The sequence below is a fragment of the Plecotus auritus genome (assembly GCF_963455305.1).
Source record: "Plecotus auritus genome assembly, chromosome: 7".
In the NCBI taxonomy this organism is placed as follows: domain Eukaryota; kingdom Metazoa; phylum Chordata; class Mammalia; order Chiroptera; family Vespertilionidae; genus Plecotus; species Plecotus auritus.
Window position 1 is genome coordinate 48,286,656 of NC_137774.1, and position 26,922 is coordinate 48,313,577.

At 44.3% G+C, this 26,922-nt stretch overlaps 1 protein-coding gene across 5 annotated transcripts in view; it reads left to right on the forward strand.

Moving 5' to 3' along the window:
- Positions 1–26,922, forward strand: part of SHISA6 (shisa family member 6) — a 285,134-nt gene that overhangs the window by 246,660 nt on the left and 11,552 nt on the right. For 3 of the 5 annotated variants that reach the window (XM_080680834.1, XM_080680837.1, XM_080680835.1), the window contains one exon: positions 26,388–26,444. The exons of the other annotated variants lie outside the window; for them this stretch is intronic. In XM_080680834.1, coding sequence (XP_080536960.1) covers positions 26,388–26,444 — 57 coding nt within the window. The remainder of the gene's footprint in view (positions 1–26,387; positions 26,445–26,922) is intronic. 5 annotated transcript variants of the gene reach the window in all.

Below are 26,922 nucleotides of genomic sequence, written 5' to 3' on the forward strand. Positions count from 1 at the left end.
TTCTAGATGCTCTGTGATAGAGTCCACCTGGGACGTGCATGGCGCACTGATAAAGCACTGACAGATGGGGGAACAGGGTCATCCTGGGACATGATGCCTGGGGTTTAAAGCTTGGGTTCAGATGAAGGTAGGCTTTTCTGGTCATGTTCCAGAAATGTCTAATCTTGAATATTCTTCATTTTATTTACTAAGCAAAATTAATTTCTTTATTAAAACAGCTGATTTCAAACAATATTAACCAGCGGATTATTGCTCTTTGAAGCAAGTTTTTGAGGATAATAATTAAATATGTATCTTGTACTTAAAGCAAGACTTTTACAGAAGTGAGTATTTATTTGGTATTTTTTATATCAACTTACCATCATTCTTAACTTAGGCAAAATTCTTTTGGGACTTGAGGCTTCAGAGCAGCCTGATTTCAAAAATATTTGCAGCTTAGTATTTGGGAGTTACTGGCTATGACCTTTGAGAGTTGCTTTCTCAGAATGACTGCCCCTTGAGCATATATATGCATTACCCTGACATAGATGACAGACAGTGTGGTGATGGCCGGCGGGGGGGTGGGGGGCGCTGGGTGGAGGTGGGCAAAGGGGGAATGGGAATGTCTATAACAGTGTCAACAACAGCCCGGCTGGTATGGTTCAGTGGTTGAGCATCAACTATGAACCAAGAAGTCACAGTTTGACCAGGGCTCATGCCCGGGTTGTGGGCTCAATCCCCAGTAGGGGGCGTGCAGGAGGCATCCGATCAATGATCATTGATGTTTCTGTCTCCCTTTCCCTCTCCCTTCCTCTCTGAAATCAATAAAAAAATATTTTAAAATAAAAAAATAGTGTCAACAATAAAAATAAAGGGAAAAATAAGTAGTTATGAGGAAACTAGCTAGATTCTAGCTCAAGCATGTCAAACTCACTGCCCATGGGCTGCATGCCTCGTTTATTTGGCCCATGTTAGCCTGAGTTTGACATGCTTGCTTCTCTCCAGCTTATCTGTACTCTCTGAAGAGACAGGAAAGGAGCAGCAATGAGGACAAACCTACTTATAGAGAGATGTAGTTCTTACACTGAGTTTTTAAAAATAAACCAAGGATTATCACCAGGAACTAGATGGCATGGTTCGTGCCTATGTTAGACTGTGCCTATGTTCTGTGTTCCAGTGACATGTTTTCAATAAGAACTCCCTTATACTGAGTCCCATGCAATAATACTTTACATGTAGGTTTCCAGAAACCTTTGCCTTATCAAGTTCCCAGACATGCCTTGAAATCACAGATAGCCTTAGATTCCATTTTCAGAGCTGTTTTCCAAAACAACTTGTATCCTTTGCTTGAGCAAAATTTTTTTCAAGAGTATTTTTACCAACATTTAAACAGTCTGTCAGCAGACGTTCACACAGTTTCATCTCAGATACTGGCACTGAGCACTTCCCAAGCCTCTAAACCCGATGGTAAGTTAGTTTCCTAACAGGCTTAGGAGCCACTGCCTAAGCCTGTTAGTCAACAGCCACAGACTGTGTGCTGGAGCCAGCAGAGAAGTTGGAGAGATTTCAAAAAGAAGGAGAAAGAAAAGGGAGAAGGGCCTCGTGTTTGCTCCAGTCGGATTTGCTGCCACTGCACAGAGCTGCGGCTTCCCTGTTTTCTTTTCTGGCAATGTATCCCTCCCGTTATCTGTGGGAGGACTTGAGTCTGCAAAGAGATCTGACAAAACACCAGAAAGCGGAGCTGATGGAAATGCTGAAGGGTCATTGCAGAGGCAGGCAGGTGTGTCTCTGTGAGCCCCAGGGACAGACATGCCTGTGGGAGGAGAGAGCAGATCTTGCTCAACGCTCAAGCAAGAAGTCCGAGTTGCATAGCTGGGGTTTGGGCCACCACCCAAGAGTCTGGCTGACACTAATTACTCTAGTTATGACAGTCTAGCGTTGTATCTGCGCCTGCTTTGAAAGGGGGACACCGTTGATATTGTTTTAAAATGTGCTTCTATGTATCTGCTTTATTCTCTGCATAGTTTTTTATTGGGTGGAGAGCAGTAAAGAGCTACAATTTTGAACTCTTTGAAAAGAATATGTACCTTCGAGGTCACACTGGGGCCATCTGGCCATAGGTCCTGAAAGAGACTGAAACCTACCTCTTCGGCTACGAAATGGCAACAATTAAAATCACGAGACAGCAACTTGGGGCAGAAAAATAGGTATTCCGAAAGGACAGGGTTTTTCTTATGGAGATCAATGTGGTCCAGGGTTATAAAAGAAAGTGTCTGGGAAGAGGTTGGCTGAACTCATGGGTGACAGGTGAATTCGGTTCTTGTACTTTAAGAAACAAGATGATTCTCTGAGTGGTGGGCTTACAGGCAGTTTTTATTTCTTTTGTTTTTCTATAATTTCTGAATGTTTTGCAACAACATCAATGACTGCTACAATCAGTGTTTTTAAATCTCCCTTTTGCAAGAAGAAGTCAGAGAGGTTTGGCTCTATTGCGTTCAGGCCACCATCTTGAAAAGCAACCCCCACACATTCCAAAGCCTGACAAGGGGTGCAGGGTGCGCCCCTGTAACACAGGGAAGACCCGCTGGGTTCTTTTTGTTGCGGTTTTATTTGATTTTTGTTGCTGCTCATGTATCTTTCACCTTGACTCAGAAGGAATTAACGGAGCCTCACAAAAGCAAAAGAGGGCTTAAAATGGGGAGAAAGTAGAAAAGGATATAAAAAATATGAACAATAAAGTGGCAATAAATACATATCTATCAAATTGAATCTACAAACAAAATGAACAAGCAGAACAGAAACAGACTGATAGATCCAGAGAACATTTTGGCAGTTGCCAGATGGGAGGGGGATTGGGGTTGGGAGAAAAAGGTGAAGGGATTAAGAAGTGCAAATTGGTTGTTATGAAACAGTCACGGGAGGTAAAGTACAGCATAGGGAATATAGTCAGCGATATCCTAATAACTAGGTATGGTGCTGGATGGGTGTGGGATTTTTGGGATGATCACATATTAAGTTATGTAACATCTGATCACGGGAGTGTACAAAAACAATTTAAAATATTTTTTTAAAAAGGAGGGAGAAAGTAAAGCAAAGGTGGGGACAAAGTAAGGGCAGGAATTAAGCTAAACTGTACAGTGCAATCATTTACTCACTGGCATATCTGACCTGGCCATTCTAACAGTCAGCCAGAGAAATGGGATCTTCTTGGATATACATGTAATTCATAATCTCCACATGAAGAAAACAGCCAGTCGGCCAAAGATGTCTACCTATTGGTATGAGGATAGGCTTTCTTCTCCCAGTGGTTTTCTTAAAGGAAATATTGTGATGTAAGGAACAGGGTTATTTTAAATGATGAGTTTCATAGGGCTGTTCTTTTTTTTCTAATATATTTTTATTGATTTCAGAGAGGAAGGGAGAGGGAGAGAGAGATAGAAACATCAATGATGAGAGAGAATCATTGATCAGCTGCCTCCTGCACGCCCCCTACTGGGAATCGAGCCCACAACCTGGGCATGTGCCCTGACCAGGAATCAAACTGTGACCTACTGGTTCATAGGTCGATGCTCAACTACTGAGTCACACCAGTCAGACATAGGGCTGTTCTTCATAACAACCTTCATTAGACTTTAGACTGAATGTCAGCAAACAAAACTGACACTATGCTGTGAGCTCTCTGCTCCTGCTGCTTTGGTTGGCCCAGACATGGTTTCAAATATCAGGATGAGTCAGTATTTCCTAACTATCATTCTCCCTCCCTGTTGTTTCTTTTGACCAAACTATTGCTACATATTGCATGGTAAAGAGCTAGAGACTGTACTCTTGAGAAGTGCAAATACTCTGCATTGTGTAATAGACAGTGAATCTGAGAGCAGTTCACACCTGCTTGTGAAAACTCAGAAGCCCAGCAAGAATGTGTGCCTCATTTGCCGGCAGAGTTGAGACAAGGATCCACTTGCTTCTGGTGCATAGAGGTAGGTGACCAGAGCATCACGGTGCACCTCCCAAAGCGGGGACAAAACTATTTCACTGCAGACATTTTGGAGCACGACTAGCCATGTGCCACCGCAGGCAACGTGCAATTCTCAATGCAGACTTTCTGCTTTGAACACTGCCACGGCACGGTTCCTTCAGGGATAAACAGTTTGCAAAATGAATAAGATAATGTATATGAGATTTTGTGTAAACTGGATAAAAATTAGGGATCACCTACAAAAAATAACTTCAGATGTCTAGAAGGTGATCTATGTCAGAGGTTGGCAAACAGGTCTTGTAAAGGGTCAGAGTCAATCTTCAAGGCTTTGCAGGCCATACAGTCTCTTACATCTTCTCATGTCTAGGGTTCCAGCATGAAAGAGTCTTAGACAACATGTGAACAAGTGGTTGAGCTATATTCCAATGAAACTGTTTGCAAAACCAGTGGCAGGCCAGATTTGGTCCATGGACCATAGCTTGCCACCCTGTATCTATGCCATTGTTTCTGGCAGTAATTTAACCACAAAGACCAATTTTCTCATCAAGTTATTCCTAATAATCTAATGGAAAACACTTAAAAATGTATTCAGTATAAAAAGAATGATTAGCCTTCTCATCCTTAGATATAGGTGAAAAATGCATGTGTCTCAATCACCCAACAGTAGACCCATAGTCACAAACAAGACAAAATTCAAACCAATTCATTCAGTGGGGACTTCACCAACTCCTTTGGTGGTATTGCAGTGCAGTGTTTACATTTCCATCCAAACCAGGAGTCTATATGGAATTCCTATAGTATAACCCTTATTGATTTCAGAGAGAAGAAGGGAGAGGGAGAGAGAGAGAAACATCAATAATGAGAGAGAAACATTGATAGTCTGCCTCCTGCACACCCTCTACTAGGAATTGAGCCCGAAAACTGGGCATGTGCCCTGACAGGGAATCAAACCGTGATCTCCTGGTTCATGGGTCAACACTCAACCACTGAGCCACACTGGCCAGGCTGCTTAATGTTTTATAAGATAGAGTCCCAGTCAAAATCTTGATTTCCCCGATTTGCTGCTCTACTATCAAAATAGTCTCAGAAGTATGGAATCATTTCTGGATGTGAGTTCAGACATTTTGCTCTGCAGACCTCTCATTGGGCAACACTTCCTTATTATTGTTAATCTAAATAGCCTGTGAGCTTAGCTGCCCAACTATGCGATGGGTAATTATTTGGTGTAAGATTAAGACGGATTTGCATAGAAGTGAGGAAAGGCTGTGTTGGACTCAGTTAACCACTTAAAAACAAATTAAATTCTTATCTCAGGACATAATACAATAATTCCATGTATATGGAAGATTAAAATGCCAAAGTGAAAACATAAAAGAATAGGAAAAGCAATATTCGTGCCATCTGGGAATGAGAATGTTCTCTTTGAGAATATCCCAACACTAGACCCAGAGTCTGTGCTCAAAAGTGGCTTTTTGAATTATAAATTAATAAATTGCCAAAGAGGCAAAACAGAGGAAAATACCGATAAGCTTAACTACATTTGAATTCATTTGCAAGTCAAAAAATTAAATTAAAAGACAAATGGTGAAAACATTGGGGGAAATGTGATATGTGATACAGGTAGGATAATATCCTTTATATAGAGAATTCTTAAAAAAGTTTTTAAAAGGGTAAAAACAAGATAATCACCCCAATGGAGAAGAAATGAGCAAAAGTATTCAAACATATTTTCCCTGTCAAACAAGGGAAATTTATTAAATTATTAATCTCTCTATTAATCAATGAAAAAAACCACCTTTCATCTTGGCAAAAAAAAAAAAAGTCTCTCCCCCCCCAAAAAAAGATAATATTAGGTGCTACCCAGAGTGCACTGTGCTCTCATGCAGAATCAAAATAAGTATAAATCATCCACATTGCTATCAGGAAATTAAACCAAAATCTTTAAAATTGCACTTTCTAATCTAGAAATTCTGATTCTAGAAATTTTCCCTATGAAAAACAATTAAGGACATGAAAAAAGTTCTGCCTATAGATGTTTAAAGTATCCTATCTAATAAAGAAGGAATATGCTAATTGACCATCAGGCCCTCAAAGATGGCAGCACTCACAGCCACAAGATGGCAGCGCCCAGTCCCCTCAGCCCTGCTGGGGTGGCAGGCGTGTGGCACAGCTGGGCCCGCCCTGCCCCCAGGCAGATCCAGCTGCGCAGCACGCTTGCCTCCTGAGTCCCCCAGTTCCCTCAGCCCCCAGCCACCCAGGGCTGGCCTGAGGTTCAGGCAAGCCTCAGATGTCAGCTTCCCAGCCGACACCCAAGGCACAGACAAGCCTTGGATGTCAGCTGCCCACCTGCTCAGGGCAGGCTCGAGGTGCAGGCAAGCCTCGGATGGGCTGCCCGCAGTGGCAGCAGCAGAGGTGTGATGGGGGCATTGCCTCCCCCTGATTGCCTCCCGCCCCTGAGGGCTCCTGGACTGTGAGAGGGGGCAGGCTGGACTGAGGGACCCCCCTCCCTCCAGTGCATGAATTTTCATGCACCAGGCCTCTAGTTGCTTATAATATCACTGAAATGGAAACAACTTCAATATCAAACAATGGGGAACTAGGTTAAAGAAACAATTATGATGTATCTGTGCGGTTGGATGCTAAGCCACAGTTTACAATCATCACAGAAAAGTTCATTATTGACTGAAAAATATTCGAAGTATTCTGTCACTAAAAAGCACATCTCAATCAGTTTGTTTAGCATTGTCCCATTTTGGATGGAAAAAATAACATCTTTTTTCTTAGTTCATTTTTATTTTCTAGTCTTTCCAGAATTAGACATGTTATTTATATACTTTTGAAAAATGAAAACCAGTAACAACTGGAGTTATTTTCAGAAGAGAGACAGACACTGCTGGAGACTCCTAAGAGCCCCGTGAATGAGCACAGGAGTGAATGCCTCCTTCCCATCTCCTCTTGCTTCATCCCACTGAGAGGAGGTCTCAGAACTCCATGGTGTCGAGTTCTAGCAGCATCACTGGCATGTCTGCTGTCGAGGATAGTCACTTACTTCAGATGTCCTTCTTTGCAGAAGGCTCTCCATACTCAAGAGGTAAAGAAGCCGTGTGTGAGTTTTTCACGGACAAAGCAAGCACATGTTTCATAGCGAGGCAGCTGAACGCTAGGACAATGGTAGACATTTCTGAATCTAACAAGTGAATTTGCTTCACTCTGGAATTATGCAGCAAATAGTGAATTTATTAATTGTTCTTTCTTCACCATTGGGGATATCAGCTGATGTTTGTTATTTTACTGCAATAGACATATGGTCGGGATTCCCAAGAGACCAGTAAAGTCAGTTCAGTTGTCTTAGTACTGCTTTGCGTAGAATGTGCCTATGGCAAGATCACCTGTGAAGTTTCAGTGAACAAAGCAGTAGCTCAGATCTGGTTAGTGAGGGTTGAGATGGTGGCTCTGCAGTCACCTGTCTGGGCTCATCACTCTCTGCCATGACCATCAGCCCCATGACCTCCCATGACCTGGGCATGTTACCACTCTGTGTCTCAGTTTCTTCATCTATAAAATGAGGGTAATACTAACCCTATCTCTGAGGAGTTGCTGTAAAAATTAAATAGGGCGATATACACAATATACATAAAGAACATAGTCTCTAAAGTTTATTGAGTCTATTATATTTATGACATTGACACTAATCAGTGGCTCCAGGAGGGGCCAGGCCCTTCCCCATGATAGCAAGACTTGTTTTTGTATGTATGTTTGTTTTCCATTTTATTGCAGCCCCTGAAGACTTCCCCACCACACATACCCCAATTCTCAGCACATGGTTTCTAGGGTCTCCCCCGGGTGTTATCAAAGGGAGTTCCACACCTTTCTGCACTGGGTACACAGACACCTGAGAATGGGTGGGGTGATGTTGGTGCCGCTGGTCTTTCTGAAAGACTGGGGGTCAGGAGGCAGCATCTCTTCTCCTCTCACCTCTCACAATTCATTTAGAGCCTCAAATGGAGACCTTCTCGGGGATCTGAGAGATGTGAGTGTGGACAGCAGCTTTAGGTGTGCAGTTGAGCTTCAGGTAGCCACAAAGCCTGGCTGCCTGCCTGAGATAGTTGCTGAAGCCAACAACCAGTAGGAATGAGTTCCCCAATGAAGAAATGTAATCAATATTTATTATCAGTTCTCTTTACATCTTCTACCTGGCCCTAACTCAATAAACACAAAGACTATAAATTGCAGAGGCCTCATTTTGGAAGTAATCTTAGAATTGATTCAGCTACCTTTATCTCCCACTTAACATTTCTACCATCTTAGTCCCTTTTCTATAACAAATTACCATGGATTGAGTGGCTTATAAGCAACAACGACTTATTTCTCACAGTTCTGGAGGCTGGGAGTCCAAGATCAGGGTGACAGCATGGTGGGGTTCTGGGGAGAGCCTCTTCCAGGTTGCAGACTGCAAATCCTTGTATCCTCACCTGCAGAAAAAGGGCTAGAGAGCTGTGTGCGATATCTTTTATCAAGCACTAATCCCATTCATGAGATCTCCACCCTTGTGACCTATTATCTTCCAAAGGCCCCACCTCCAAATACCATCACATTGTGGTTAGGATGTCAACATATGAATTTTGAGGGGATGCAAACATTCAGTCCATAACACCTCCAAACTGATTTCCTTCCTCATGCTAGTCTTTTCCGGTGATCAATCCTTAGAAAACAAGGCCTTTGTCATATCACCTTTCTGTTTGTGAACCAATAGCCTTTCAGGATAAAGTCAGAGTCTTCAACCTGCCATTAAACACTGTCATAATCTAGCCCTGGCCAAGTGGTTCAGTTGGTTGGAGCATCATCTCCTATACCAAAAGGTTTTGGGTTCAATTTCCAGTAAAGGCACATACTTACTAGTAAGTTGAGTGTTCAAGCCCTGCATGGGAGGCAACTGATTGATGTTTCTCCTCTCTCTCTCTCTCTCTCTCTCTCTCTCTTTCTCTCTCTGGCTACCTTCCCAACACATGTCCATGATCTAATCCTAACCATCTGTCCTGCAAGCTCCACCCTTTTCACTCTTGGATTTCTTTTACATGAAATAAGTGCCTACCTCTGATTTCCTACCCCCAGTCCAAATTCAAGTCTCTTGTACAGCCTTGTTCAAGATTTCCCTTCTTTATGAAGCCTTCCCTAATTATACTCTACAAAAATGTTCAAAATATTTTATGTACCCTCTGCAATTATATATACATGTATCATTTGATTCAAAAATATGTATTGAACACCTATTGTGTGCAAGTAGGATTATGGCAGACCCATCTTCATATCTTCTCCAGTGTTTAGCATAATGGGGCTCATTTGTTCATCTAATAGATGCTTACTGGTGAAAGCACTGTTAGACTACTTGGGAAATACAGAGATGAATCCTCTCTCACTCACCACTATCCACTTGCAGTGACACTTAGAGTATGTTGGAAGAGACAAGGCATGTACATATTTAATTATTACACAATGTAGGAAGTGCTAAGTGCCCCCAAGAAGTGACAGAGCATGAGACAGTTCGCGGTAAGGAGAGACTACCTGCAGCTGAAGGGATTGGAGGAGGCCACAACAGAAGGGCAGTCTTTTAGCTGGACCAGAAGGGTGAGTAAGAATTTAACAAGTAGCCCAGGAGGAAGAGACATTGAAGGGAGAATGAATCAGTGCAGGAAAGTGATGACTTATGACTGCATGTGAGATGGGCCTAAGATGATCATGGGCAGGAGAGTGGGCTTTGGGGGCAGAGGACCCCAGCATGGTCACTATTCTCCAGAAGGCCATGACTCACCACCTGGAATCAGAGCTCTCCATGGTGGTCCCCCGAAAAAGAGCACTCACTCCCTTAACTCCTGGTCTCCTGTGTCCCTAGCAGTTGGCTGGCTTCTGCTAAGCTGCAGGCACTGATTGGATAATGATTTTTAGGTGAAAAAATAAAAGGGCCCTAACCAGTTTGGCTCAGTGGATAGAGCGTAGGCCTGTGGACTGAAGGGTCCCAGGTTTGATTCCAGTCAAGGACATGTACCCTGGTTGCGGGCACATCCCCCGTAGGGGGTGTGCAGGAGGCAGCTGATGGATGTTTCTCTCTCATCGATGTTTGTAACTCTCTATCCCTCTCCCTTCCTCTCTGTAAAAAATCAATAAAATGTATTTTAAAAAAAGAAAGAAAAAATAAAAGGGCTGCAATGGGAAGTTAGAATGTTGCCGTCTGTGGGGAAAATACAAGGACAGCTGAGAAAGAGCTGCATTGCTCTGAACTAAGTCGGGAATAGCCTTCACAGAGGTGTACAGTGTGGGTGTGAGTCTGGGTCCTGGAGATTAGAAATTGTATGAGATTTTCTCCAAATACCAACCATTTATTACCATTTAGCAAACCAAGAGAATGTAGATTCCCTGAGAAACTTGCCTCCCCACTCCCCACTAGAAACTGCAGCTCTGTAGCTGATGCTGCAGCTGAGTCTATGCTAGCACATTGTAGCAAAATGGTAGTATAGTATACAGCTCAACAGCACTGTGTTTGGGGTCTTTGGCTGTGAGTTTGAATGTGGGTTCAGCCACTTATTTTCTGTGTAGCCTTGGGCAACTCAATGTCATTTATAGAATGTGAATGATCTCATAGAATCATTGTGAGGTTTCAGTGACATGATGCTTATATATTACTTGGCACAATAATTTAAAACAAATGACAGCTGATAGAAAAAAGATTATTGTCTTTGCCCAAACACAGTAAAATTCCATTTATACTGCGATAAGAATGCCTGTGGTTTCTTAGGCCAGACACCAGGCTTGGAATGTCCTCCAACTGGTATTATAATGTAAAGAGCAAATGTAAAGTTTAAAAATGGACCCATGTCACACAAAAATGTTACTTCTAAATGGGAAATATAATACTGTCAGGTACACTCAGAGCTTATAGTAGTTACAGGATAGATACAGATCCCTGGGGACCTACTTTTTATTTGGGATATTTTTGGGTTTCCCAAAAGGCTGCCTGCCCTCTAAATATCAACCATCCCTCGGTTCTAGTTATTTCAAATGGAGTCACCTTTTATGATATTGAGCTACTTTGTGTCACCCAGATGTGCTGGATACCTACGTCAAGCTTGGGAAATTATAGGATGGGGTGCCTGTTAGTGGGGGTGAGAAGGGTCTGAGATTTGCCATAGAATCTCACAACAATCCTACTTCTTAGGGAATATCACAGGCTTCCTTAGGGAGCCTCCTGATGGTGCCAGCTTGGCACAGTGTCAGAGGCCAAGATGACCCAGCCTCCCCCGGAACACCTCATCGCACACCTGGTACTCATACTCTACTCCACCACCCATGTAATCCCAGGATATTCCAAGGTTGACTTTCCATGGATCTGATTCAAATAGCTCTCAGGGATTTGCTGGTCTTTATTGCCAGAAGGATGATCGTTCCCCTGGAGCCAAGGGGATGGTAAATACTCCTTTTGTGGTGATGAAAATAATGCTAGCAGAACAAACATAGCTCCAGTGCCTTCAGGCTCAGATGTGCCAAAGCTGTCCCAAAGACATGGATCATAGCAGGTGGCGGGCAGCTCTCTCAGGGAATCCTAAAGTTTGTCTTTTTAAGTGAATTTGGCAGAAGACACATTGTTTTCCTGTGTGGGCATGACAACCAAGGGATGCCATTTGTTTCAGCAGAATTGAAAATGAAAATCCTTGCCAGAAGTGGGGAAACAGAGCAGGCCCACTCGGGAGGCACTCCTACAGGTTGGCCTCTCTGTGGTGAGCCCCGGGGGTCCCTGGGTCAAAGCCTTTGCAGTAAGAGGAGACACAGAGAAGGAGAGAGAATGGACAGGAGCACAGGGATTGAGGATCTCACAATGCCATTGGCAACCAACCAGTCAACTTGGGAGGAATCCCACCATCTGACACCATGACTCACAGGCCTGCCTCTGTACATTGCCCTTTTCATGCCGCCAAGATTTAAAGGGTTGTGTCTGATGCATTAGAATGGCAACTAATCCTCAAGAAGTATGCAGTGTGGTTGAATTTGAGGTGGGGCAGGGGAGATGCCTTACTCCTCCAGATAGACTCATAATTGGACACATATAAGCTATTACAACCCACAAATCTGGCTACAGGCCCAGAAAATCTGCCACTCTGAGCCTGAAGAAGAGAGTAGAGGACAAGAAGAGAGAAAGTAGGATAGGCGATCAAGTATCATCACCATGGCCTCTTGTCCACTTTCTGCCACCTCAAGAGTTGATTGGCCTACTCATTCATTCTTCAGTCAAAATGTTGTACAAGTGCCTCCAAATAACTCAGCCCAGGGAGTATTGTGTTAAGTAAGGTAAACACAAAAGAAGATTGATTGACCTCCACCTCCAGAAATGGTCAGGGTATTAATAGTAGGGGTGAAGTGACTTATAGGCAGAACCATCTTTGAATAAGCAAATGAATGACTCAGATAAGTAAAAAAATATATATATATGATTAAGCACCAAGAGCAAATGGTGGTGATAATAAATGCTCCAATTATCAGAAGGGCAAGGGGCATCATTGTGCATCGAAGGGCCTGAGGATAACTTTATGGAGATGGAACTGGAATTTTATCTTCAAGGATTGGAAGGGTTTGGGGTAAGTAAAGAGGAGAAAAGCAAGTTAGGTGGGAAATGTTCCTGAGCAAAGCACGAGGTGGTGATGGTGGTTGGGAATAGCCGAGGGAAAACCAGTCCATATGACTCCCTGATGTGTTGGCTGAGATGAAATGGGATTAGACCATGGGCAGTTTTGAAAATTCAGTTTTTCAAAGTGTGGTCCAGATTCCAGCTGCAGAAGAATCACCTGGGGCCTGTCTCAGATCACCTGAATCCAAATTCATGGTATGGGTGAAGGGCCCAGAGTTTTTTCTTATGAGTTCCTCAGTTCAAAAGTCTTTGGCCATAGGCATCTAAGCTTTAACCTATAGGTAGTTTGTAATATTTGCAGACTAAAGGATAGGATGAAATTAGCATTTTAAAAAGACTAATCAAGCAGGAGTGCGCAAGGTGGACCAAAGTGGAAGAGACAAGAGGCAGGGCAGAAATTAGAACGTTATCATAGCAATTCCAGAGTCTGCGATAAGGACTAAGACTTGAGAATCTGTAGCCAATATGCATATTACCTCTTTGTTTTGTATTCTCAGGATCCCATTGATCAAGTCATTGTGTATGTCTTTGTACCCCACAACCTTCCTATGACTCACTAAACAGAAATTGCTTTTGCTACATCTCTCAGTGAATTATCACCAGGAATGTCCAACCCAAATCACTATTCTCTTTCATCTTCTGCCTATTACACATACACACACACACACACACACACACACACATACACACACAAATGCATGCATAAACATATTTATCTCTACATCTAAATCTGTATCTATGTACACCGTTTCTTTGCTCCACAGAGAAAACTAGCCATTTCCCTTTGCAGTTAAATCAGACAATAATGTGAGAAAACTCATTGTTGGCTCTAGCAGCTTCGAGGCTGCAGAGGTGGAGGTTGGGGCAGATTCTGATTCTAAAAGACCTGCTAGCCACTGGTGGTCCACAAGCTCTCAGAGGGCAAAGGGCCCCACCTTGCTTCTCTGCTTCCTTCAAACAGCCTTGGAGCTCAGGTAGAGATTGCTTTGTCACTTTACAGTCTTGTCAGCTTATCGATCGATGAGTCCTGAGCACTAATTAATAGTTATGCTATCCAGCCCAATCCATCAGGATGCTGAAGGCCCTGACTGGGCACTGTGCCAAGGCCCAGGACTGCCTGAAGAGAGAAGGAGAGAGAAGACTGGTAATTGAGCAAGTGGAGATGTGATCCATTGATAAGTCCGGTGAGAGAGATGGTAAATCTAATAGATCATATACACGTCACCACAGAGAGAAGCTCCGGGCAGTCATTGAATGGTTAACCTCCCTATTCTTTGTACATCTCGAGTTCTGCTTTTCTCCCTTCTGCATTAACACCTAATGACCCCCACAACCCAAACTCCATTCATTACCTAGAACACCATCTGCCCAAACCTCCTTAGACCATCTTAGAATGTACTAGAGTAGCATCTGTCAGAGAGGGTTAATAAAAACTTGGCTGAACAGTTTTCCATTTGAACTTCCATATCTATTCTCCACCTTAATTCAGTTTCCTGGATACTAAGCTTTATGGGTTGCTTCTTTGGGCTCTCATGTTCTATGGATGTTAATTGGGTTATGGGGGATCCTGGGAAGAGATCAAAGTGATGGAGGGAAGTGAAGTTGGGATATACTTATTTCCCAGGCTACCTACCAATACATTCATGGAGTTCTGGCTGTGTCCCTCAACCAAAGATCAGGGGTCCTGTCAACACAGCTTCCCCCTCTTTGGGTTCCAAAAGCCACTTCTTTCACCTCTCAGGCCCAGTTTGGATAAAGCCAGGCATCTTACTAGTCCCAGGGCACTGCATGATCCATTATGGGTTCCCTGCATCCTGTCTACATCTTTGAAAATAGTCATTTATTAAAAATCTCCCTAAAACACCCAATTGGATGTGTATCTGTTTCCCATTTGTACCCCGACTGTGGTAGGTGAAAAAAAAAACCAAAACCCTACAATCAAATAGCTAATAAAATGGGTTATCTATGGCTAGACTTCTCTGTATCCAAAAAGAAGGGCAGCATGTGTAGAATCCAAAGCTTACTTGACCCAGAACCACCCTCCATTCTCCCCACATCCCCAGAATTCAGAGTATTTCTTTTTTTTAAATATATTTTATTAACTTTCTTACAGAGAGGAAGGGAGAGGGATAGAAAGTTTGAAACATCAATGAGAGAGAAACATCGATCAGCTGCCTCCTGCACACCCGCTTCTGGGGATGTGCCCGCAACCAAGGTACATGCCCTTGACCAGAATCGAACCTGGGACCCTTGAGTCCCCAGGTCGACGCTCTATTCACTAAGCCAAACCAGTTAGGGCCAGAGTAAGCATTTCAAGGAAGTCAAATATACACTGAGAGCCAAATGCAGCCAGCAAAGTGGGGCAAAGCCACCAGAAAATGCCCAGCTTCTTCGGACCTCTGCTGGAAAACACAGAGAAGTTGTGTAAATAGCAGGCAAGCTTTCAGATAATGATGCATCACGAGAAGATACAACATAAGACCTAGTCCTTTCTCTGCCTCCAACTCTGTGATTTTAGTCTGGTCACTTCATTTCTCTGGGCCTCTTTTTTTTCATCTACAATATGAAGTAGCTGAATTTGATCAGTATATTTTTAAATGTATAAGCACTGGAATTCTTTCCTCAAGTGAAATCTTAGGTAGAAGCCCAATGTAGAAGAAAGATGAAAACCAAGCTTCTCTGGTTGAGGTAAGGTTGAGGGGACAGTGCTAAAACACTACTCATTAGACTTTATTTAAACAGTGGCCCCTGAGGCACTTCCAAGGAATCACAAGATTTCCTGGAGCTAGTTTTGGAAACACTGTTCTAGAAGTATCCTTAAGTGGATGATTTGATGTGACCACATGTAGTCTTCACATGTAATTAATGTCAAAGAAATTAAAAATGGTAAAATATAAACAGACATACCATGCTCATGGATTGAAACACTCAACAGAGTAAACATGTCAATTCTCCCAAAATAATATGCAGATTTAACACAATTCCTATCAACATCCTTGCAACACTTAAAACAATTAAAAGGATGATAGGACAAGCTACAGACTGGAAGAAAATATTGACAAACTACATAGCCTACAAATAACTATTATCTAGGATATAAGAACTCTCAAAATTTAACAGGAAAAAATGCAAACACTCTGATGAGAAAGTGGGCAAAAGTAATCAAGAGACACTGCACTGAAGAAAATTTACAGATAAAAAAATGAGCACATGAGAAGATGTTTAGCACCATTAGCCATTAGGGAAATGCAAATTAAAGCTACAATGAGCCCAGCCGGTGTGGCACAGTAGTTGAGTGTTGACCTATGAACCAGGAGGTTTGATTCCCAGTCAGGGCACATGCAAGGGTTGCGGACTCAATCCCTAGTGTGGGGTGTGTAGGAGGCAGTTTATCAATGATTCTCTCTGAACATTGATGTTTCATCTCTCTCTCCCTCTCCCTTCCTCTCTGAAATCAATTATATATGTAGCAAGCTACAATGAAATATCACTACATAACTATCATGACTAAAACTGGCTAAGATAAAAAATAGTGGCAACACCAAATGCTGGCAAGGATATGGAGAAAATGGGCCATTCATTCATTACTGGTGAGAATGTAAAGTGGTACAGCCACTCTGGAAAAGTTTGGCACATTCTTTTAAAAATTAAACATGGAACTATCATATAACCCAGCAATTGTGCTCCCAGGCATTTATCCTAGACAAATGAAGACTTATGTTGACATAACCTGCATGTGAATGTTTATAGCAGCTCTACTCCTAACACTGCAAAACTGAAAACAACCCAAATGTTCTTCAGCAGACAGTTATTTAAACAAACAGTGGTGCATCCATATCATGGAGTATTGACTACTTGGCAAAAAAAGGAGCAAACTATTGATGTGTACAACAACCTGGATGAAGTCCAGAGTACCATGCTCAATAAATCTCCATGCAATCCTAAAGATTACATAGTGTGGCTTCCATTTATGTAACATTCTTGAAGTGACAAAATCATAGAAATGACAGGCAGGTTGCCAGGGGTTAATGAGGGGGTGATGCAGAAAGGAAGTGGATGTGGCTGTAAACAGGCAACAGGAAGAATCCTCCTCACATGGAAATGTTCCATCTCTTGACTGTCTCAAAGTCGATATTCTGATTTTTCAAAATGTTGCTTACCGCTGGGAAAACTGGCTAAAGAGTACACAAGATATCTGTGTTCTTTCCTATAGATGCATGTGAATCTACAATTATCTCAAGTAAAAATTTTAATTTTAGAAAGCAATGCAGTAAAGGCAACATTTATTTTGCTCTACGTCTGCGTTTGGGTAGGGATCAGTGGGCTCAGCTTGTCTCTGCTCCACTGGTTTCCGTTCGGGCAGCCAGAAGGCAGGGGACTGGAGTCCTCTGAATACTTGCTCACTCACGTCTGCCAGTTGATGTCGGTTGTTGATGGAGACATCAGCTGGAGCTGCCAGCTCTCACATGTAGCTTTGCATGTGGCCTGGAGGGCCTTACAGCCAAGTGGCAGGGATCCAAGGTGGAGTGTGCTGAGAGAGAGCCAGGTGACAGCCCATCACCTTTTGCAACTTAAGCGTGGCAGTCATGCAGTGTGACTTCTGCGGCACTCTGCTCACTGAGACAGTCACAAGGGCCTTCAATTTAAAGGAGGGAGAAAACTCTAGTGTGGGGATGGGACAGTTCTGGGAGAGCATGTGGGATTAGAGATACAACTGTGGCTGTTATTATAAAATACTAGAGGCCCGGTGCACGAAATTTGTGCACAGGGGAGGGGGTGTCCCTCAGCCCAGCCTGCACCCTATCCAATCCAGGACTGCTGGCTCCCAACTGCTTGCCTGCCTGCCTTCCTGATTGCCTTTAACCACTTCTGCCTGCCAGCCTGATCATCCCCTAACCACTCCCCTGCCAGCCTGATTGATGCCTAACTGCTCCCTGGCCAGCCTGGTTGCCCCCAACTTCCCTCCTCTGCCGGTTTGGTCACCCCTAACTGCCCTCCCCTGCTGGCCTGATCACCCACAACTGCCCTCCCTTGCAGGCCTGGTCCCTCCCAACTGCCCTCCCTTGCTGGCCATCTTGTGGTGGCCATCTTGTGTCCACATGGGGGCAGGATCTTTGACCACTTTGGGGCAGCCATCTTGTGTGTTGGAGTGATGGTCAGTTTGCATATTACTCTTTTATTAGATAGGATAGAGGCCTGGTACATGGGTGGGGGCCAGCTGGTTTGCCCTGAAGGGTGTCCCAGATCAGGGTGGGGGTTCCCTTGGGGCGTGAGGCGGCCTGGGCGAGGGGCCTGTGGTGGTTTGCAGGCTGGCCACACCCCCTGGCGACCCAAGCGGAGGCCCTGGTATCTGGGGTTTATTTATCTTCTACAATTGAAACTTTGTAGCCTGGAGCGGAGCCAAGCCTTCTGCTTGCTCAGTGGCAGCAGCCATTTCTGTTGGGATGTATGTATCTTCTATAATTGAAACTTTGTAGCCTTAAGCAGAGACCCAAGCCTCCCTCCTGCTCTCTGTGGCAGTAGCCATCTTGGTTGGGTTTATTTGCATATTCACTCCTGATTGGCTGGTGGGCGTGGCTTGTGGGTGTAGCGGAGTGATGGTTAATTTGCATATTACTCTTTTATTATATAGGATAATGTGCCAATCTCCAAAGACCTGCTTTCTCTCTTCCAAATCTATAAGACTGCCCCGAGTTAGCTACTGTACATAGGTCCAGCCATGCAGAGAAACCAAATTTATCTCTTATAATGATTCCTAATTCCTGGAGAAGGAGCTCTAATTGGCCCAGGTAGTCACACCTGGCCGCATCAACCATGACCTAGAGTTTGGGCTGTGTGGAGAGAACAGGGTCCTGTCATATACAACTGTGACAGGGAGATGGGGACGCCATGATAGAAGGGAGGGCAGTTCTCTGAGCAGAAGGATTCACTTTTAATATCAGAGCAACCCCAAAAGCGCCAAAGTACACAGGTCAATTTTCTTTAAAAATTGCAAAGGCTACACACATAAAACAACATGCCACAGAAAGGTTAGATGTAAAAGGATAGGCAAAGTTTATCAGGCAAATGCAAACAAAGAGAAAGGGGGTTGGTAAGATAAACACCAGATTGAGAGGATGTAAAGTGGGCATTAAATAGGACAGAAAGGGTTGCTTCATGTGGATAAAGGGTGCAGGCCCCAAAGAAGACACAGCATCACGAGCCTTTTTGTGTGGAATGAAGTAGCTATGAAATACATAAACCAATTCTATACCAAGTATGAAGAGGAAATGACAGGTACACAGCAGTGGTGGGAGACCTTAGCACACCTCCCTTCACCTCTGACAGATTAAGTAGGCGAAGAATGAATTAGGATAGAGAGGAACTGCATAATGTATTTCATGTGTCTGATTTAATAAATATATGTCATCTTTGTACTCTACAAAAAGAAAATATACCTTTTCTCTAAGTACTCAGGAAACATTTACAAAAATAGATCATATATTAGCCCACAAATGAAATCTCAATAAATTCCAAAAAGCAGAAATTGAACAGGTTCTGTTTTCTGACCACAGTGCAATAAAACAGAAAATTAATGGCAAAAGTTCAAACCAGCAAATCCAAACACTTTGAAATTTAACAACACTCTATTCAAGAACTCCGGGTCAGAGAGAAAAGCAAGGCTGCAATTACAGCTCATTCAGGAACAGCAACAATCAGAACATTCTGTATCGATGCTCAGGGGATAGGGCCGGAGACAGGTTCCAGCTAAAGGCCTTATATTACCAGAAAAGAGTCCCGCAAATGGACTACAGATTCAGGGCCAGGAATTAGGAAACAATAACGAACCAAAGAAAATTAGGAGGCAGGAATGAGCAAGTTCAAAAGCACAAAGTGAGGATCTGAAGACAAAAAGAAAAAACAAACCAACCCTGACATGTATAAGAGGTAGTTATTTGAAAAAGAATAATCCTATATAATCCTATATAATAAAGAGCTAAGATGCTAATTAGATCAGATGGTGGAACAACCTTCCAGAACGACCTTCCGGAATGACCAGTGGGTGGGGCCACGGGGCACAAGGCAGCTGGGGCTGCAAGGGCCAAGCCCCTTGCATGAATTTAGTGCAGTGGGCCTCTAGTAATACAAATAAACTGCTAATCAACAAAACATTAACACAAAAAAATTAAGAATAAGAAAATGGGTATACATTCACATGCATAGTTTATTGAGGGAATGTTACAGTCTTAAGCTAATAAAATTTAAAAGGTCCAATGGATTTATTTAAGAAAAACGGAAATTATACATTTAATTTACAAGCAAAAAATGTGAATGAATCGATATGCGAGGAAAAAGTCGCCAAGCATGTGAGGCAGTATGCATGTTGGTTAGGGCTGTGGGCTCTGGCACCAGCCTGCCTGGGTTCGCATCCCAGCATCACCTGTTGGACAAATTATTGCACCTCTCCAAACCACAGTGTCCCTAACTCTGAATGGTAATATCTATCTCCAAAAGTTTATGTGCAGTTAAAAAAAATAGCAAGCTAACCCTACACAATGCTAATAGGACTTCCCAAAGACAACAGGCATACTTATTTTTCACTAGAGGCCTGGTGCATGACATTTGTGCACTGGGGGAGGGGTCCCCTCAGCCTGGCCTGCACCCTTTAGCAGTCCAGGAGCCCTCGGGGAGTAGGCTGCTGCAGAGGTGGGAGAGGCTCCCGCCACCACCACTGTACTCGCCAGCCACCAGACTGGCTTGTGGCTGAGCAACGCTCCCCCTGTGGGAGGGCACTGACCACCAGGGGGCAGCTCCTGCATTGAACATCTGCCCTCGTGGTCAGTGCGCATCATAGTGACCGTTCGTTCTGCCATTCAGTCGATTTTCATATTAGCCTTTTATTATATAGGATTCCTTCAGACTTGCAAAGAGTAAGTATTTCATATGCTACTAGAGGCCTGGTGCATGAAATTCATGCACTGGGGGGGGTGGTGTCCCAGCCTGCACCCTCTCCAATCTGGGATCCCTCTCACAGTTCAGGACTGCTAGTTCTCAACTGCTTGCCTGCCTGCCTGCCTGATTGCCCCTAACCGCTTCTGCCTGCCAGCCTGACCACCCCCTAACGACTCCCCTGTCAGCCTGATCAATGCCTAACTGCTCCCTTGCCAGCCCGTTTGCCTTCAACTGCCCTCCCTGCCAGACCAATCACCCCTAACTGCCCTCCCCTGCAGGCCTGATCTCCCCCAACTGCCCACCCCTGCCAGCCTGGTCACCCCTAACTGCCCTCCCCTGCAGGCCCAGTTTCCCCTAACTGCCCTCCCCTGCCAGCCTGGTCCTCCCCCCAACTGCCCTCCCCTGCAGGCCTGATCCCCCCCCCCCAACTGCCCTCTCCTGCAGGCTTGATCTCCCCCAACTGCCCTCCCCTGCTGGCCTGGTCGCCCCTAACTGTCCTCCCCTGTGGGCCTGGTTACCCCCAACTGCCTTCCCCTGCCAGCCCAGCCACCCCTAACTGCCCTCCCCTGCAGGCCTGATCTCCCCAAACTGCCCTCCCCTACCAGCCTGTTTGCCCCTAACTGCCCTCCCTGCCAACCTGGTCGCCCCTAACTGCCCTCCCCTGCCAGCCTGGTCACCCCTAACTGCCCGCCCCTACAGGCCTGATCTCCCCAAACTGCCCCCTCATGCCAGCCTGGTCTTCCCAACTGCCTTCCTCTGTAGGCCTGGTCCCCCCCAACTGGCCTCCCCTGCCAACCTGATCGCCCCTAACTGCCCTCTCCTGCAGGCCAGGTCACCCCTAACTGCCCTCCTTTGCAGGCCTGGTCACCCCCAACTGCCTTCCCCTGCCAGCCCAGTCACCTCTAACTGCCTTCCCCTGCCAGCCCAGTCGCCCCTAACTGCCCTCCCCTGCAGGCCCGGTCACCCTTAACTGTCCTCCCCTGCCAGCCCAGTCTTCCCTAACTGCCCTCCTCTGCTGGCCTGGTCCCCCCCAACTGCCCTCCCCTGCAGGCCTGATCTCCCCAAACTGCCCTCCCCTGCTGGCCTGGTCCCAACTGCCCTCCCCTGCAGGCCTGGTCTCCCCCAACTGCCCTCCCCTGCCAGCCATCTTGTGACAGCCATCTTGTGACCACATGGGGGAGGTCATCTTGTGCGAGGGCATGATGGTCAATTTGCATATTACCTCTTTATTATATAGGATATTAATAGTTTCAAGGCATTCAGAAAGGTGGAACAATATACATTTGACTTTACAAAATCATTATCCTATCTAATAAAGATGAATATGCTAATTGACTGTCATGCCCTCAAAGATGGCGGCACCCACAGCCACAAGATGGTGGCACCCAGTCCCCTTAGCCCTGCCAGGGTGGCAGGAACACAGCACGGCCGGGCCCACCCCTAGGCAGGTCCGGCCACTCTGGGTGCCTGTCTACAGAGTCCCCCAGTCTCCTCAGCCCCCCTGCTGCCCAGGGCTGGCCCAAGGTGCAGGCAAGCCTCAGATGGCATCTGCCCACCCGCCCAGGGCTGCCCGAGGCTCAGGTAACCAGGGTTGGCCAAGGCTTGCACTGCCAGCAGTGGCAGCAGCAGAGGTGTGATGGAGTATCGCCTTCCCCTGATCGCTGGGTCGCCTCCTGCTCCTGAGGGCTCCCGGACTGTGAGAGGGGGCAGACTGGGCTGAGGGACCCCCTTCCCTTCTAGTGCATGAATTTTCATGCACTGGGCCTATTCTTGATATAAAAAGCATATATGTTAGCACAAAAATACAAATTTTCTGAATCTATAGGAATTACATACATATAAATAGTACCTAGTGTTGTAATGAAAGAATAAGACACCAAAATCAAGTATTTCAGTTGACCTAGACGTTCTTTGTCTTTCACATTTAAATCATCACTTTGAAAGCGTTTAAACCAGCATTCACAAGTATCTTGAGATGGAACATGTTCACCATAAGCTTCCCAAAGTATACGATAACTTTTTCTCCAAAATAAAGTAATGAATTAAAACTTCCCGCAAATGCTCTTTTTTTGGCACAAAATTCGACATTTTTAAACGTAAAAGTATCTACGATGTTAACACCTTCAGAAAATTTGACATATGAAGTTTTGAAGCTTGTTGTCAATACAACAAAATAGCATACATATCAAATCGCATATATATATCAACATATGTGTAACTCCATCTATTGAAAAAAATCCACATTATTAACTGGTACACCTGGTAAGGTATTGCCCAGGAATTGATGAGTAGTTCAACATGAGGAAACCTATCAGTCCACTTCATCACATCGCCAGGCAACTGGCAATGTGTTCACCTAGAAATGTTGCTTTTAGTTATTCATTTAAGAAAATAGGACATGGCCAAAGATATGTGTTCAAGGCTATTTAGTGTACCATTATTAAACTTTTAAACAACCTAAATACACAGTAATAGGGGAATTCTTAAGTCTATATATTAAATAAACATACTACACCTATATATATATAGAAATATACAGTAGACTGTTCTACAGAAAGGACTAGTGTAAAACCACATAAAATATCTTAAAGAATATTTCAAAACATGAAAGTATATTCAAAATATGCAGTCCACTAAGTATAAAGGCAACAGGTTAAAAATAGTATATGTAGTATTCATACATATGTGGAAACTATACATATTTATCTGTGTGTATGTACATCCTATCTAATAAAAGGGTAATATGCAAATTAACCATCACTCCATCACAAAGATGGCAGCACCCATAGCCACAAGATGGCAGTGCCCAGTCCCCTCAGCCCTGCCAGAGTCCCTAGTCCTGGGGGGGTGGCTACTGAGAGCAGGCAGTGTGAACGGCCTGGCAGAATGCTTGCTTCATTGCCGTGGTGATGAGGCAAGTGTTCCACCCCGGCCACGGAGGGCCTCTGGGCAGCAGGCGTGGAGTGGCCAGGCCCTGCAGAGGGCAGAGAACCACAGGGAGTGGGCCTAAGCCTTCAGGGCTCCCAGATTGGAAAGGGTGCACGTCGGGCTGATGGACCCATCCCCTGTGCACGAATTTTGTGCACTGGGCCTCTAGTATATGTATAAACATTTAGGTTGTTTCCTTCCTTTTGCTGCTACAAACATGCTGCAATGAAAAACCTCACACGTTTGCTACTTTGCACAAGTGTGAAGATCAAATCACCATATTTTTCTACATTTTAAGAGCTATAATCTAATTCTCACTCTTCCCAAAAAGAAAAATGCTACTGGTTATTCACAGCAATATTGAGAGAGACAGGGGGAGGGGAGAGGAGAGAGAGAACAAACATACAAATAGTGATTTACAGGGGGAGGAAAAGAAAAGAAAATACAATAAAATGTCACTGTGGCAGCTTTGACTCTATTAATGGGATGTGAGAAGTGTTTCTCTCTAACTGGCACTCCACCATTCTACCTGGGTTCTCTCATTTCTTGCAGGGGCCTCTTTGATGCTGCTATGTTGCTTAAAAACAAACAACAGCAACAAAAGGACAATGAAACTGGTTTTCTCCTTGCCTCGGGAGGATAGGCAGAAAATACCTATCCTTTATCTCCCTTCCTGGATTCTCTGTCCTTGCTTAAATCCAGATGCAGTACAGAATTGATTTAACCTTTGGCAAATGTTTTTCCCTGGATATACTTAATATTCTGTCTTAGGAAAGGAGAATATCTTCATGTGAGAAACTCTGGCTTAGTTCCCAAACGCACACCCCATTGGATAGTGTCCATGGCTATTTCAAGAGTGTTCTGAACCAATGGAATGATGTAATGGTTTTATTGGTATGGAAAATTTTGTCTGGTAGGAGTACACAAGATGATTTGTCTTAGAAATGGCCAGAGATTAGAGCTAAGTGAAACCTGAACAAAAATATATATTGTGGGCCTGGATTTAGGAGATGGCTATAAGGACAGGATTTGGGGACTCGTTGGATATGGAGGATGAAGGGAGAGAAATGGTGAATGACAACTGAAGTTTCACAATACAAGCCCAGGGAACATTAGTACTATAGACAGACATATGCTTGAACATTGCAGAAAAAAATGATGAGCTCACTTTGAGTTTTAATAGTTCAGGCTAAGGGCATAAACTTCAATGGGCTGTCCATAAGCAGTTTAAACTCTAACCCAGCAGAGCAGATGGACCTCCAGCTGGAGGGGTAGCATTGAGAAGGTAGAGCCCCATTCTTCATGAAGACGCCTGAGCCCAGGGAGCACTAGCACGTAGAGAAGTGAAGAGGAAAGGGGATCTAGTGAAGGAGCTGGAGGATGAGGAGCCAGAGGATACAATGCCAAGGGCAGGAAAGATGGTTTCAATAATAAGACATAAGGAGGTGTAAACAGATGTAGCCCTAAGACGATGGCAGAGCTGTGATCCGTGGTTTAGATAAATTAAAGCAAAGACCTCATGCCTCTTCTCCCCCTGGCTTTCACTGAAATTAGATGAATGTGCCTTTGAAAAATAAAAATGCAACGTTGAATCTAAGCAATACTACAATGTCAATGTGTGCTTTAGTGATAAGCCAAATCTTCACTCAGTTTTAAAAGCTCTTGAACTCTGTGCATTGGCAATTGTACCGCTATTCATTTTTGTGGCTTGTTTAGTCCACGTGGATTTTGCATTATTAATTAAAATAAATGTTTTTTATTTTATTATTATTTCTTTTTTAATTCTCACCCGAGGACAAGTTTATTGATTTTTGAGAGAGAGTACAAAAGAGAAAGAGAGAAAGAGAGAGAGAGAGAGAGAGAGAGAGAGAGAGAGAGAGAGAGAGAGAGAGAGATACATCAATTCGTTGCCTCCCAGACCAGGGATCAAATCCACAACCTAAGTATGTGCCCTGAATGGGAATTTAACCTGTGACCTTTTGGTATACAGGACAATGCTCCAATCAACTGAGCCACACCTACCAGGGCAAAATAAATGTTTTTTAAATATCAGGCTGTGTCATTTATAGGTATGACACAATCTAGGCCCCAGGACTACCAATGCCAGACAGTGGACACTTCATGTCACCTTGCCATATCTCAGGATGCACCCAGACACCTGTGTATAAAGATTTGGGATGGCCCTGGTTGTTGATGCTCAGTGGTTAGAGCATCACTGAAGGGTCAGGTTTGATTCCTGGTCAAAGGCACATACCTGAGTTGCAGGTTCGATCTCCAGTCCAGGTTGGGGTACTTGTGGGAGGCAACCAATCAATGTGTCTCTTTCACATGGAAGTTGTTCTCTCTCTCCCTCTCTCCCCCCTCCTTACCTTCCCTCCACTCCCTCTCTAAAAACAAAACAAAAAAAACAGCGGTCCTCAAGTGAGGATTAACAACAACAACAAAAAGACTTGGGACAAACCACAGCCTCATAAGGTGTAAGCACCTTAAATGAGAGCATCCTCTTCCTGGCTAACCACATCCTAACAACCCCCTCCTCAAAGAAGGATCTACTCCCCCAGCCCAGTTTTCCACTGTATAGTCTCCCCACCCGCACTCTCCCCAGCAAAGCCTCTATTGCTGGTCAGCCAGATCCACAGATGTGGGTGGGTCACCATGGTGACAGAGGAAGCCCTGATGCAGAAGGAGAGAGGTAGGAACAGCAGAGGAAATTTCTTTGAGCCTAATATACTGTCCCCTGCTCTTCACGTTTCTATGACTTCAAAAGTCAGGCACCTTTAAGAAGTGCTTCATTTGACTCAGAAAAGCACGTCGGAGGCCAAGGGAAGAGCTGCTGTGTTGGAGAGACAATGGAATGCCTGAACTCTTCTTTAAAATGTTCTTTTCTATGATTTTCAGGTGATCATCAGTATAACCATCCGATTTTAAGCAGTGCTACCCAGACCCCTGCACATGGTGAGAGATGACTGAGAGTCCTCTGTATTCCATCCTCATTCCAAGTGGCTCCATCCGCACTGCTGATGCCCACCAGGGCATCAGACATTCAGTCACTGACTCATTGAAGCTAAGGAGGTGTCAGGAGTCAGGTGTCCACCTTTCTCCAGGGCCACAGTGCCTCACTTTCACTTTTAGATTATTGTTCCCTCAGTGTTCTGTCTCTGATATCAGAGTGATCTTCCATCATGAAGGAGAAAAAGCGATACCCTTTCTGAACCCATTTTCGCTTGCAGTCATCAATTCCATATATCCACAGCAAGGAGTGAACACGCTCCTCTGCCCAAGGCTACTTGTGGTACCATGTAAAATGACATGAGACTTGTTAAACTATATTGATCCTCCCAAACTAGTCAAGATTTGATGAACCTCAAAACCAAACTGGGTTATTTGAGGTTCATCCTCTTGGCAGGGAAAGAAGCTAAAAGTTGGGGAGCAC